The 15,401-nt window shown below is 34.3% G+C and overlaps 1 protein-coding gene across 3 annotated transcripts in view; it reads left to right on the top strand.

The window, feature by feature from the left end:
- LOC105368847 (max dimerization protein 1-like) overlaps positions 1–15,401 on the top strand; it is a 190,997-nt gene that overhangs the window by 13,107 nt on the left and 162,489 nt on the right. For all 3 annotated transcript variants that reach the window (XM_011507997.1, XM_011507980.1, XM_011507988.1), the window contains 2 exons: positions 2,386–2,479; positions 6,800–6,829. In XM_011507997.1, coding sequence (XP_011506299.1) covers positions 2,386–2,479; positions 6,800–6,829 — 124 coding nt within the window. The remainder of the gene's footprint in view (positions 1–2,385; positions 2,480–6,799; positions 6,830–15,401) is intronic.

The raw sequence follows: 15,401 nt of genomic DNA, 5'->3' as shown, positions 1-15,401 counted from the left end.
TGATTATTCGAACTTTAGTCAAATCGATAATTTTTCTTTTTTTTTTTTCGATGAACGACACTCATAGCTAACGATAAATTATATGTAACTTATTTATTATTAATGCAACAAACTCAAGTAGAATTATGATATCCTTTGTTGTTAATATGGTACTTACATTTTACCGATAAAGAATGATAATAAATAGCATAGAAAATATATAATCAATATGTAATTCTTATCAATACTTCACTGGATGTATTAAAGTAATAATTACGAATAACGCATTAACAGGAATGACATTGTTTAATGCAACAATGATTTGTAATGCAATATTAGCTAAAACGTGGCATTTATTATTAATAAGATATACAGTTACCATCATAATGAATTGAATAACGAATGAAAATATTGACACTAATAACCAACGAATGTCCCGAAAACTTATTCGTTTACATTTGAATTTTAAAAATACAATTGCTTACAATTCTTTGTTATTTAAGGATTTATATATCAATAAATATTCCATCGCCATATTCACGAAAATTGTAATTTTATTCGACTATTCAGCAATTTCAATAGATATTGTACAAAATTATCCATCCTTCAAGCATTAATCGAATTATATTCCTAGGCGCGCTTAAAATATATAAAAGGCATTGCTTCGACCATGTAATTAAAATTTTCTTACATTAAAAATACAGTTTGGGGTTTGAAACAATAATTTTTAATCATTATTTATTATCCATAAGCAAATTATCGAAGAGCCCTAACGGCAAATACATTTTTACTCTCTTCCCCGTAATTTGCTTCGTATCTTTGACACGTATCTATTATTATTATTATTATTATTATTATTATTATTATTATTATTATTATTTTTCTTTAATTTTTTATTATTTTTCATTTTAATATTCTTATGAAAATTTTATGAGAGTATTGCGTATGTTCTTGTGTGGTTCACGATCAGTTTCGCGTTTGACGTTTCAGTTGACGATAAAATGCACCGAAAAGCACATTTCTTCTATACGTTTTTTTCTATTTTTTCCCTCTTATTTCAGTACGGATTTATATTTCTCTATCTCTGCCGTCGATGTTACACGCAGAGAGAGAGAGAGAGAGAGAGAGAGAGAGAGAGAGAGAGAGAGAGAGAGAGAGAGATGCAGGACTAAAATATTCCATTTTTCATCGAGGACCGTCAAGTTCCATTTCATTTCTTTCGTGCTGTGTTTTAGTAACAATTATCCTTTGCATTTCAATTTTCTTTCCCATATGTCGTTTGTACTCAGTGCTTAACGTAACATCGTAATTTTTATGAAATCATTGTAGTAAAGTCCGAGTATGTTTTAACTTCATATCGCATGCTATGCTCTGCAAAAAGCAATCTCGTTTTCAACTTTCATATAAATTGTATATTTTCGTATTATTATTCAATTATTATTGTTCATTGTTCAATAATAATAATTGCCTAGTGGCACTTACCATATTAATAACTTCAATGATTTTTATAAAAATTCATAAAGCGAATATTCTTTTATTTAAATTTTATTTGCCTTAAATTACATTCTTACAACAACTATTTTTACAGACTTTATTTTATTAAATTAATACGCTATATGCGCCGACGTAATTTAAGAATACGACGTAAACTTGACTAATTTTCATAATGTGCATATTCTACTTATTGCGCTATGTTCTCCTAAGCAAAGCTCACTACGCCTCGTAAAACTCTTCTTTACGGCATATGCTGTTATAAATTAACAGCTTAAGTAAATTACGAAGTGCAAGGACTATTTTTTTTTTTTTTTTTTTTTTTTTTTAAGAAAATATACTAGTATTTAACCTTATAATACAGAAGGTACGTTTAATATATTAAGATGACATTTTTCAATATCTAAGTAAATATTATTCACTTGGAGAAGTGAAATGATTAGTGTGAATCTTGATGCTGCCTATTCCGACAAGATTGTGCATTATCATAATTTACCTTTACGAGCGCCTAATGATCATTAATATATAAATACGTATAAATTATATATATATATATATATATATATATATATGTATTTTTCGGAGCATAAATTAAAAAAATTCTAGAAGCAAATTCGCTGGACTTACTTTATCAAAGGTCTTTTTTCCCCTTTAACTATTAAGATTTTTTGTAATTGTTGTGGAATTAATATATATATATCTCGAAAAGCTAAAATCAATAAAACGGACTTTTTTTTAATTTTTTTATTTTTTTATAACTTTTTACAATTAATTGAATAATAGAGCTGTTAAACGGTGCACTTACGATTTAAAGATTTATTTTACAGATTTTTCATAATAGTTAAGGAGCTTTTTTAAGCAGTTAATATTCAAGAGAAATTTCTCATTTATAATGTTTCTTTCTTTTTGTTGCAGAAGCCGAACATGGATATGCTTCAACGATGCCGGTGCCGGACGACATACGGACGGTCACCAAGAGGCCAAAAACAAAAAAATCCCAAGGAAGCAGGTTCGTTCGTTCGTTCGTTTGTTTTCTGTTTTCACTCCCTCACCCCTTCCCTCCCTCTTCCCCATAGTGCTAATAATAAATTATTCGGTTATGATGTACTTGATTCGAGACGATATATAATTATGTTATGTGTAGCGATACACGTTAATTCGACAAAGAGAAAAAAAAGTCAGTGCTTGAAAAAAAATGTATGTATCAAGAATAGATAATGTATGGTCATTTATGTATAGATGAATTAGAGAGGGACAAGGGACAAGTAGAAGATTGTCTAAAGAAGACTCATCATTATAATAATGCACATTGCACTTGAAGTGTCTAATACACCTCAACCTCGAGTTTACAATATAATTGATAATTTTTAAATTCATATGATAATATAAAATTAAATGTTAGCAACATTTTGCGTTATTCACGTTAAAAACGACATTATTTAAGATTATGAAAATCTGATTATATTCCCTCATTATTTATTTTTCCATCGCTATTTTATCGTGAATATAACTGAAAAAGTGTTTATTTTATTGGCATAGTTTTTCTACTTCGTTTAATTGCCTTAAATGGAATACTCGAGAATAAGTGTGCGAATGAATACATGGGCATGGAGTTTTAAAGAATTAGTTCAACAAAAGTCTCTCAAAAAAGTCGAACAGAGATACGAATATAAAAAATGTTATAACTTTGTAATGAAATACGAGGGGTGAAGTAATTATAAAACTACATGAGCGATTTCATTATTTACATCATATAACGGGGACTCGCGCAACTCGTTAAAATCTGTATATACAATTAACAAACAGTAAAAGAGATTAAAAGTAATAGTAAGGAAATAAATTTTATTCCATTGTCGCTCGTTTGGCGATTCTATTTCAGCCTCGGTTTAACAACCCAAGATTTATCTTTTATCAATTTAAAAATTAATCAGTTTAACAGCCGATGGTCGAGGGAACTTTGAAATGAACCGAAATGAAAAGAAAAGATAAAGCAAACACGTCATTATTTTATTCAAATAGCTCGCATACACATATACTGTACAATCCATTCTTTCTAAATACAGGCGAGAGCAATTGTAATTGATAACCTTAATGTACCTATATCGCCTCAATAGTTGCCCGGATTAACGAACCTCTCTTAGGCTCTCCTTTTTGCATGCGCAGTGAAACGCGCAGAAATGAAGCGGTGGCCGTTACTCTCGTATGTTAACGCTAGAATGCGCTAATTTATGGCTCGCTGGAGGTGGTTGGTGGCGAGAGAGGTAGAGGGAAAAAAGTCTTTTGCCTCCCTTGCCCGCTTATGGCTGCGTGTGGGAAATCGAATTTTCGCATTATTGTCGTCGTCGATGTCATTGTCAACGGTGGCGAGCAGTTGCTTAGGAGAAAGCGTTTCCAAATACAAATTACATCGGCCTTTAAATAATCGTGATCCTTGTTGACTTGTGCTCATCTATCAATCACGCGCCTCATGAAATGGCCGCTATAGGTCGCATTTAAGGTCATTATGCGGCTTGGCATTTGCTATATGACGAATCGCAGCTCCAACTCCGAAATAATAGAAAACTCTTTTTCCGTCTGCTGGTCGATGCGGATGTTCGTCGGGGGAGGACTTTGACATAAGGTGTTTGGGGTTCGAGTCGATGTCGAATACCATTTGTTATTCTTACATTGGCATTAAATTGACAAGTTTGCCTTGGACATTAGGATTTAATTAATCTTGCGTAACCCTTATTATCCATAAGGCCATATGTATTTCATTCGGTTTTCAAAACGTTGCTTCGACATATTATTGTTCGTTGAATTTTTATTCGCAATTTATCGAGTAAACGGCCCATTTATATCGAAACCATTTTTACATTACAATCGAATATTATTTCTTAACAATCAAATGAAAAGTTATTCTTATCGAGACAATGATAAGTCACAGGTGCTAACAATTTTTTCTCTCGATATTGGCGTTGATTTTTTCAATTAAAAATATTACCAAGTCCAGTTTATGAAATAATTGTTTGCATTTCGTAACGCATATTAGGAAGGCTTAAGCAATGGAGTTAATCTGTGTAATGCATTGCGTGCGCATTTAATAACTTAAGGTGCAGTTGATAGATGAAACTTTTATTGCAATTGCGTTGTACGTGTTTCGTAAAACTCTCTTTATTCGCTTTTTTTTCTTTCTTTCTTTCTTTCATTTTTTTTTTTTTTTTTTTTTTTTTTTTTTTTTTTTTTTTTTTTTTTTTTTCCCAAATGGAATAGAATCGAAAGGTAGTTATGAGAGAGGGGATTAGCAATGATTACACATCTGCTATGAGTAAGCATTACTAATGTCTTTACCGTTGCATAACCTCAAAACTCCATATTGCGAATGTACTAGTAGTAATTTTATTCTAGCGAAAAGTGACTTTTCGTGTATAAAAGTTAAATTGAATTTTGCTTGAAATGTATTTAACGTCGAGCGCGCATAAACATCTCGGTCACTTAATAAATAATAAACGATGGTACTCCGATGCCTAATGAGATTCTCATTGTTGCATTAACGCGGAGCTATTGTCGAAGATACGGGCAGAAAGCCAGAGAGGGGTGGAGGTAAATAGATAGAGATAGATAGAGATAGATAGAGATAGATAGAGAGAGAGAGAGAGAGAGAGAGAGAGAGAGAGAGAGAACCTGGTGAGCGAAGATCGCAATCCAGAGATGAGGTAGAGGCGCTTTACCCCTCCTACTACCACCACCGTAGAGGGGCTGTATAGCATTTCTGTATCCGATTTCTCTTTGTCGCTGGTTGACCAACAAGCGATTACCGTCACCCGTTGACAGCCACGTGCAGCTGGTCAGCAGTGGGCTTGAGAATCCCATCGGTTGCGGGGCGGCGGGGCGGCGGAGGGTCCAGTTAGACAGCGGAACGGTGGAGGGGTTAGGGAGAAGGTAATTATAATCGATTGGAGAATCGCACTGCCGAATTGGAAAACCTTCGAAGCGGAAGTTTTCGATTTCAAGCCTGAAATGAGCGAATATCCCATCGTCTCGCAATCAAAACAATCTGTAGTTAAGCTTATTTAACTGTTGGGCAAATGTGTAGCGATACGCGCGTTTCTGATACAAGTAAAATCTAACCGAATACTTGCGACAAATCTTACTTGTATTTTGTTCGTTGCCGTGTGCCGTTTAAACGCTTCCCTCAGCTTCAACGATTCTACTCCAATGAATTTAAGTCGATTTTGTTCAGTTGTTGAATGGTGAATTATTATTTAGTAAGGACGAGTATACGTCTGAAATTTCCGGAATTTTTATTCTGTCTAGCAAACTTGAATTTTAACGAACTCGTTGGTTTAATAGCGCGTTCAATAATCGTACATTACAATGTTATTTATGGCAATTATATTTAGACATTTATATAATTCTAAACTGCGCGCGAGTATTTATTTTATTTCCACATTCCAAACTCTAATTATATTTACTTTCAATTTTTCAATCACTATTGTTTATTTGAATGGGCAAAGCTCTAAAATTTCGAAAGAAATTGAATTTGAATTTTAAGTGCCATCAATTCATTGTACCGGCGTAGAGAAATTCGCTTCTAATGTGATTTTCAGAATAGCAACCATTTAGTGCTTACTTGTCTGTTTCATCTGGGAATTTGTTTTTTTTTTTTTTTTTTTTTTTTTTTTTTTATAATCTTCTATTGAAAATTGAAACAGTATTTGATCAATTAGAAGTTACTTTTCGGCCAAAATAGTTAATTTAATTTTTTATTACAAAATGGTAATTTTATATATATAATTATATATAATAAAAAAAGAAAGTCGTAAATGTTACGTTATATTTTATCATTGTTTAATATTAGATAAAAATGACATAAAGTACTCATTAAAGGATAAGTATTGTTGTTGATAAATATTTCTCTTTCACATTTTTCACATATTTTACAGCTACAATGGCCTTTTGTATTACGCTAATTTTACGATTTATATTTTTATCATGGCAATTTGTTTAAATATTAGGCAAAGAGATTTCATTATATTATACTTGATATAAAAAATTTCGTTGTATCCGTAGTTTTTTAAACTTATTAACGTACTCAACTGCCGGAGTATGCCGATGAAATCTCATCTAAAATCTTTAATGTTTATGCACAAGAGTGAACCATGAATAAATCGTAATTGTGACATCCCGTAAGCTGTAATAAACAGTTGCATTGAATGATAATTGTCATGTTAGCATTATCATTTCACTTATTACCCCCCCCCCCCCCAACATAAAACTTATGTATATTTATGCTTTGTGTCAAATTACGATTTACTACATTAACATACGATCTTTCTATTGTTTACAGGACCACGCATAACGAGCTGGAAAAAAATAGGTAAGCGTTGCAATTTCAAGTTTTTATCCTAAATATCAATAATTAATAATACCAAATAATAAATAATACAAGTAGATTTATCTATTGAGATAGTTTCGAGGAAATGATTTTTTTTCTCATCCTTTCATAGATAAATTGTTCTACACTTTAGCCTAATTTTGATTTTGATAATAACGAAGCCGAATTCCAGTAATTGTAATGCGCGGATCGCTCTCATTTACGTTAATATTCGATGTCAGTCGTATATGAGGGAACGCTTGTAAGATAATAATGTTAAGAAAAGTCTCGTAGTCATGCAAGAATCCATACGACTCTTCTGTTGCCGATGGATGCCATTCGTGCGTTAAAAAAAAAAAATGTTGCACGTGTTTGATTTTAGACGAGTAGGTCTTACGTAAAATCACGCGGCCGGGGGTTCGATGTAGTGCGGGAGTAGAGCAACTAAAGGAAAAGAAAGAATGGCATAGCAGGAGAATAATCGTGTCGACCATTAGCATTGAGTACCTCTCTTTATGGAGACCGCTGTTATCGACTCCCGGGGCCATTTGTTTCGACACGAACAAGTATCCCTCCCCCTCCAACCTCCCACTCACCCATCATCGACAATCTTACGTGATTCTCCCCAGCACGCGGTATCTTACGACTTTTGAAGGCGACTGGGGGGGGGGGGTAAGATAATGAAAGCTCTAGCTGGGGATGTACAATGAGTCGAAAGCCAATATGAGAGACGATTTCGTAATGCACTTCCGGGTACGCGTTGATAATACCCTGTGCGCAATTTTCTTATTCGTCGTCTTAACCCTCTGCCACCTACGCGCAATCCATGAAACTGTTTTTTTTTTTTTTTTTTTTTTTTTTCAAGCCAGAGCTTACGAACTAGGCTTTATTTTTATTCGCCCAGAGGCGCTTTTCATCCATAGTCGTACGAGCTTTGGGTTTATGCTCGTCTGGAAATATATTTGAAAATTTTCTGGAAATAATAATCGTTGCAAAAGTCCGAAACTTATGCATTAATGGCACTTTTTGCGCTGCTCACGAATCAATATATCAATTACTGTTTTAGGTATAAGGTAACTTTTAATATATCTTGGGATGTAGGATTCCACGTTATAATGTGGCCATAGTAAATCTATAGGTATTTAAGGAGAGGAAAATTTGCCATTCAATTATAAGTATATTCAATTTATCGATAATAAAACTACAGGAATAATATGAAATACAACCTGACGCATGTAGAAGAGGATATAAAATTTTACGTCACGTAGTTCCAATAATATTCATACTTATTGCGGTGCAATTTTTGTAAAATCTTATTTAACCAATATAAATGTTTGTTTATATAAACATAAAATATACTATAATTTTAGTTCCGGTATATTTTATTTTGTAACTGAAACGTATACAATTTTACAAACTTATATTTCATGCATAGAGCCTATTATTACGAATTGTGCAACATATCAATGCGAAATTTTTTTTACTACGCATATTTTATTCCCCAGGCCGTTTAATAGTCTTTATCGTTAGTTTTATACTTAAAATCATAATATTTATTGTATGTTTGATTCTAGTACGTAATGGTTAGTCGAGCGACTCTGCAATTTCAATGTGTCGCTGTGTTAAATACATAAACGCCAAAATAAACATTTCTCGGGCTAATACGTAGTTTGTTGTGAGGGGGAGGGGGGAGGAAGAGGGGTAGGAAGCTAAAACTTTGGAAATAATACGAAAGAACGTAGGAATGTACGTACGTATGATAATATTGTAACTGCCTACTAGAAATAAAGATTTTGCTCTTTATTATTATTTTTTTTTTTTTTTTTTTTTTTTTTTTTTTTTTTTTTTTTGTTCGAGCATAATACCAATCTAATCTGTCTAATATGGCCTTTATGATTTTATTGTTAATAACGTGCATTTAAATGAAAAGTCTTTATTTTACGTGCTCGTATTGATGTAAAAATATTGTAAACGGAATGGATAATTGCATAGCTACTTATAATGTTTTGGCGATGGTAATTACATTATCTGTATGGCGCCATTGCGATACGTTCTAAAAAAAAAAAAAAAAAAAAAAAAAAAAAAAAAAATTAACAACTCGGCGTTACTTTAATATGTTGAAAAAGTTTCAATTGTCGTTTTAGAATTAAAAGAATTCTTTTACTCATTAAATGTCTTAAGTTACTTTGCAGCTCGTTCCGAAGAAGCTTAAAATCAACCCAAGTAAATTTACTTCTTATAAAGACTAAGATTGTTTATTGTTATTATTGTTATTATTGTTATTACATTATTCCATTATTTTTACAAATAGTGAGTTATGTAACGAAATAAGAATTTTTTCCGAAACGAGCGTGTCAATATTTCTGCCATTTATGGAGGGAAATTTTTACTGTTCTGGCATCTACAAAGTATGAATCATATCTAGACATAACAAAAACAAAAAAAAAAACAAAAACAAAAACTACGACGGAACAAACGCGCACTGAAAGTCGCACTCCTTACCAGGTACGCCCAAAGAACTACGAGCTCTTGAAGCTTTCTTTAGCAACGTGTGCGCTTGGTTTTTCCCCGTCCTCCTTCTCTTTTATCGTCTCCATCCGCCACCTCTTCGCTCTTCCCTTCTTTGCATCAACTACCAGACCACTGCACTTTCCGTGACTTTTCCAAGAATTCTAACGGAGTGACTTTATTTAAATTAAAGAGGAGGATGAAGAAATGAAGAGAGATGGAGAAGGATAGAGATAGAGTCTTTGTGCGTGGGGGCGCTCTCGCGCGTGTGTGCGAAGAGAGCGAGTATCGGAGTAAGCGGAGGGGAAAACTAAGAGAGAGAGAGAGAGAGAGAGAGAGAGGAGAAAACTTCGCTTATTACTTCCTCGAGTTCGAGTGTCTCGCGTTACTTTTGCCTTTCTTTTGCCCCGCGCTCGCGTTTTACAAAACTTTTAATTGACTCTGAAACGGCAAAAATGCTGTAAATTAAGCCTTTATTGTTTGAGGCGCTTAACCGATTCCGACGAGAGCGTTGAGCCCGTATTTACGTGTCGACATTTATTTTTTCCTCGCTGCAGACGGAAAGATCTATGTTTCTGTTGTTTATTGGTGTTTGTCCGCGGGAGGGGGTAGATGGAGAAGTTCGCTCGTTAGCTTCCTTCACTTTTTTTTTTTATTTTTAATATCAATACTCTCCATTCGGCAAAACTTAGCCATTACATTCATAGTGAGTGATATCTTTATTATAGAGTCGAATATTTCACTAACGCTCCCCCCTCCACTCCCCATCCCTCCCCTACCCACCCTCGACGACTTTATAAATAATGATCGTTGACAAGAAAAATATTCGTCCGCGGACTAGTTTAAAGTATAAAAATGAGGTCAATTGATGAAATACATGGTTTCAAAATTTTGTTGGAAAACTTATATATAATAAAGTTTTCTTTCCTATGATTATCATATTCATACTGCAAGATATCGACGAGAATATCGTCTTGTACTTTTCATGTAAAACTTCCCTTTATTTCTATTTCAAACTTATCGCATAATTATAAAAGGATTGGTATGTCAAATATCAATTGCTTTAATTAATAAAAGCGAGAGGAGGTAATAATTAATCGAGTGCAGTTATAATATGCCGGTAACCAGATAAGTTAAACAAGATTATCGTGCTGCTTCGATTTCTCTCGGTTAAGAACTTGAATATTTCTTGTATTCATAAATTAAGAGCTTCTTCTTAACTACATTCAATGGTGAAGATAATTAAATGATACTCGATAAAAAAAGTTTATTTGTGGTTTTTAGAAAAGCTCTATTAAAAAAAAAAAAAAAAAAAAAAAAAAAAAAAAAAAAAAAACAAAATCCTTAAATACATTTCTGATAAATTATTCATTTGCTAAAGTTGAAAAGCTACAAAATAATGCAAGAACCTGTCTTTCCTTCTTACTTACGTAATGTAATGAGCTATGAAACGAATTCCTATAATTATAATTAAATTATAATACAATTTAATCATGCAATTCACATTCAGCTCAGTTTCAATACAATTAATGCGTACGAATTTAGAGTATAAGAATTATGAGATAGAAAGTTCGTATTTTTTTTTATCTAATTTCATTCCAAAGTCTTTCAATTTTATGGCTTTTATGGTTTTGTAAAAAGTATTTTAAAAATACTTTATAAAACATTTAAGAAAAAAAAAATTTAGCAAATAGCAAAGCTTATTAAACGAAAGAGTTAATAATTTTTAATTAAATAATGACAAAAATATCATTTTAATACATGTAAAAAAAAATTTTTTTTCTTTTTATAATAAACAGATTTCCAAGTCATTATGCAACTATAAGCCAGCAAACCCAATAATGTATATGAGCAAATAAGCATATGAAATAAACACGTTAGGCAAAAGAAAAAAGAAAAAAGAAAAAATGGAGGATACGAATCACCACAGTGTACTAATCTGGGGCTACCGAAAATGATTATTATTTAACTTTCAAAAGCCATAGAGTTTTTATGGAAAAGTTTGGTGCTTAAGCAAGTACTTAAAAACTTCTTCTTTTTTTTTTTTTTTTTTTTTTTTAAATCTCTCGTTATTTCTTAGGTACTAGTAGATTACGGAAGACATTTCAAGTGGACGCCTGAAACTCACGACTAAATAAATTTTTTCGAAAGAAAAGTGTCGTTTATTAAAATATACCATATGTATTTTAATAATTATCGTTTCACAATTACAAGCCGGCTCTCTTAAAAAAAAAAAGTTCATATTAATTTAAATAACCAGACACGCAGACGCGCGTTTAGTCACTAATACATTTATTTGTTAATAGGTATTATTCTCAGTAGTGGCGGAGATAATTGAAATGTTTATGAAATAATTGTCTTACAAATTGGATAATAGGAGTTTGGAGTGCAAAGTCGATGAACGCAGGCGGCGCAATGGAGGTTTCCTAAGTTCTCCATATACTTGCATAAGAGCGGCAAAATATTATAATTAACAGGATGTATAACTTTTTAAGTGCAACGGTAGAAAAAAAAAAGAAATGTAAGCGTTAAAAAGAAAAACTGTTAATTGACTTTCATTTCAGTGAATTTGAAATGATTTGATAAACTATGTGAATGTAAATTTTATTTAAAACAGATATTGGCTAACATTATTTCTAGGCGATTCTTCGATCATTTTTTAATCATCGACACAATGTAAGAATACATTTTAACACAGTTTTACCGCATTAAATGTATGGTTAAATGTTAATTTTATCTGCTTACACGGGCATGTAATAATGCTACAAGTTTTGCCGTGAATAAATCGTATTTACTCACAATTGTTGAATTATTGAATTGTTGTAATTTCAAGCTAAAAGAAATCCTCCGTTAACTGCGATGCCTATCTCATTCCCTTATTTTGAGATTGGCGATGTTCGCAATAGCAGAAGTACGAAGAGTAAGATGCGAAGGGAACGAAGATTTTCCCCTGTGCTTTGGCATTATTGCCATTGCAATTATTACGGAATGAAATTGTTTTAATTATTTACATTGGGCATAAAATGTAATATTTAAAAAGTCATTTGGCGATAATGAATCGAGCGTTTGGCAATTGAAAATTTTCAATCGCACATTCCCCAATCGTGACCCAAAAACTTTTGGAAAAAATAATTTTCCAAGCGCGCACGAAAATTTTATTCCTCCTGTCATCTCTACAGCCCCAGTTTTACCGTCCGTTCGATTTTCCCACATCAGTATGGAGAAATTGGATTAGATAAAAATGTACTTTTCAATATTGCGACAATTCTGAGATACAAATACCGTACGGTTTGTGCGCCCTTTATCTTGACAAAACAGAGACGACAAAATAGTGTTAGTAGTAGAATGGGGATAAAAAAACTTTTTATGCAGATTACTCCGTAGAATTTACATTTTAACCGAATATAAGCTTTCCCAGCTCAAAGGGTTCAAATGCCCGTAAAGAGACACCCTTCGGCAGCCCAATAATGCCTGGCTATGTTAACCTTCGCGTATTCTTCAGGTGGCGAGGAATGAATGACGCCCTCGAAGGGCCCGAAGCGAGATCCGCGAGGTTCGAATGTCGGGTGGGGAGAATCGGGAGGTGGACGGGTGCCGGGATTGGAGGGAAAGCGAAGTCGGTGCTTCGGGAATAAGGAGGGAAAGCGAAGTCGGTGCTTCGGGAATAAGGAGGAAATGCCAGGCAAGTTCCGTGACAATTGCCTTTTCCCCGCAAAGAGGGCTAATTATTTTCTACTCGTTACACGTAGCTGTGGTACGTAGGTGGTAGTATCGGCTAGATCTTTATTCCTTTGATTTATAGGAAGATGGTCAATTAAAGATTCTCATTGAAAGAGAAGGACATTGAGAGTATTGTAATGTAATGCAATGAAATGGGCCGATAAATGTCTGGTTAGACAGTAAAGGAGGGTGGGTGGGTGGGTTGGGGGGGGGGGCCAATGTAAGGTAAGGTGACAATGGTATGAACACTAAATATTTCGGCTCGTAATGTTCGCGCTGTTTCTAATTAGCAAAATATCCATTAGGAAGCGGTGCGCGATATTTACCATGTTACATGTACTAGTAGCTCAGTCCCCAAAGCTTTCCCCCTCATTATTAATTAATCCATTACATTAATGTTAGCCTAAAGGCTCATTGTATGTATGGCTATTGTATTAAACATGAACGAGACGAATATGAAAATCATCTTTTTTTCTTCAGCATAAATTTAAATTTGAAATAAGCTTCGATTATTTCAAGATGATAAATTCACGAGCTACACGAGCTATATTTATTTGACAAAAAATTTTTTAATTTCTTATTCATTCCTCTTCGATACAAAGTACACCATCGTCTTCTTAAAATACATGCAATTACATTCATATTTACGATGCTTTCAATTCGGATTTTAATAATTTATTACCTTATGAGGATATTTCCTTAATAATAAATTATCTAGTTCTGGATTTGAAATAACGATGTGAGAGGTGTGATTATAAAGCAAGTAAGACGATCCGTACTATCTAGTTGTATAAAACTATTTTATATCGCTAGGTAGGTCGAGGAGTCCCGTAAAAATGCTAGATAATCCCGTCTTCGTCGAGTATTGGCAACATGCATTTACTTAGCTTATTATAAAATTTAGTCTCCCTCTCTCTCTCTCTCTCTCTCACTCTCAATCTCAATCTCAATCTCAATTTCGTAGTAGGACGAGAGGTCAGAAAACTACTTCGAGAGAAAACTCGCACAATAGTTAGTCGGTACGGCGAACTTGATATGTTCCAAGGACACTCGCTAACACAGCGACGCTAACGTCGACGCCCTTCTCGTGAACTCGATTGGACGATGTCATTCGTATGTAGAAGTTACACTCATGGATTCCCTAAAGCCGGAATGTCGCTACGTTTTTCAACGTACCTGTTGGTGGCGTTTTTCAGCTTGATCGAACGAATGAATCTCCGCGCTTCGCGTTAACGCGGATTAACGGCGGCCCTGCAGATATTCTTGCCTCACCGGCCGCGCAGTTTCGTTATGTTTATCCAGGTTTTATATATTTATTTATTTATTTTTTTTTTTTTAACGCGAGCTCTCTCGTTGTTTATCGAAATTGTTTGAGCATTGTTGATGAAATTTGCCAAAACTATTTTAGTCATTGAATTTTACGATGCAAATGCATGGAAATTTTCGGAAGTGCGGACATTTTCATAACCTCTTGAAATCGTCTCTCAATGTGAAAAAGTAGTTATTTACTTTCACTGAAGAGTGTACATTTATTTTGTACCGATCGATACTTTCGTCTATCGATATAATATGCCCTGAATTCGAAAAGTAGTTTATGTTCGTACGGCGAATTTCGTTGCTCTAGTATGCATTTTATAATACATCGCCGAACGAAAAATGCGCTTTTACATACAACCGGATATGTTTTTTTTTTTTTTTTTTTTTTTTTTTATTATTATTATTTCATGGTGGTACATCTAGTTTCTCATCGTAATCCATACATTTCTAACGATTTCAATTCATTCGATCGAACAAACGGATTTACTTTTAACGCTCCCGTCTCCTAGCTGCCATCGAATAACCGAAACTAAAATTCCCAAGTGCCCGACCTCGGGAAACGTTACACAAGCCTCTCGGAAGATACAACCTACATGACTCCAACTTCAAAAGTCAGCCGCAAAACTTGCCAACGAACCCCCTACACCGCCCTCCCCCCCTCCATCCCACTCTCTCTTACCGCTACCGTTACGAATACGTGGATCGTCAAAACGAAGTTGGGTCAAATCGATCGATCGTCGGTAAACGGGCCGGGAGGGTGTGTTAGCGTATGAGGAGCGGGCAGTGATGGTTGGGGGGGGGGGCGGCGGCGCCTCCTCGTGTAAGTCTGTATACCTTACCTTTCCGTCTGTCTACATTGCGCCCGTTATTGTGCCTCGGCAAGCCCCCGCTCTTCGTCACTGTCCCGCCAACCGACGCTAATTGCGATCGATGCCTGCGACAAGGAAAAGGACGACGACGCGCCCCTCGGATTTCCTCTTTTCTCGGCGAAGTGCCGGTGCTCCCATTACTTCCGCGGACACGCGCCTGC

Source organism: Ceratosolen solmsi, unplaced genomic scaffold, assembly GCF_000503995.2.
Source record: "Ceratosolen solmsi marchali unplaced genomic scaffold, CerSol_1.0 scaffold10, whole genome shotgun sequence".
Lineage (NCBI taxonomy): Eukaryota > Metazoa > Arthropoda > Insecta > Hymenoptera > Agaonidae > Ceratosolen > Ceratosolen solmsi.
The sequence above is the reverse complement of the archived record's forward strand: the minus strand, read 5'-3'. Positions and strand labels throughout refer to the sequence as shown.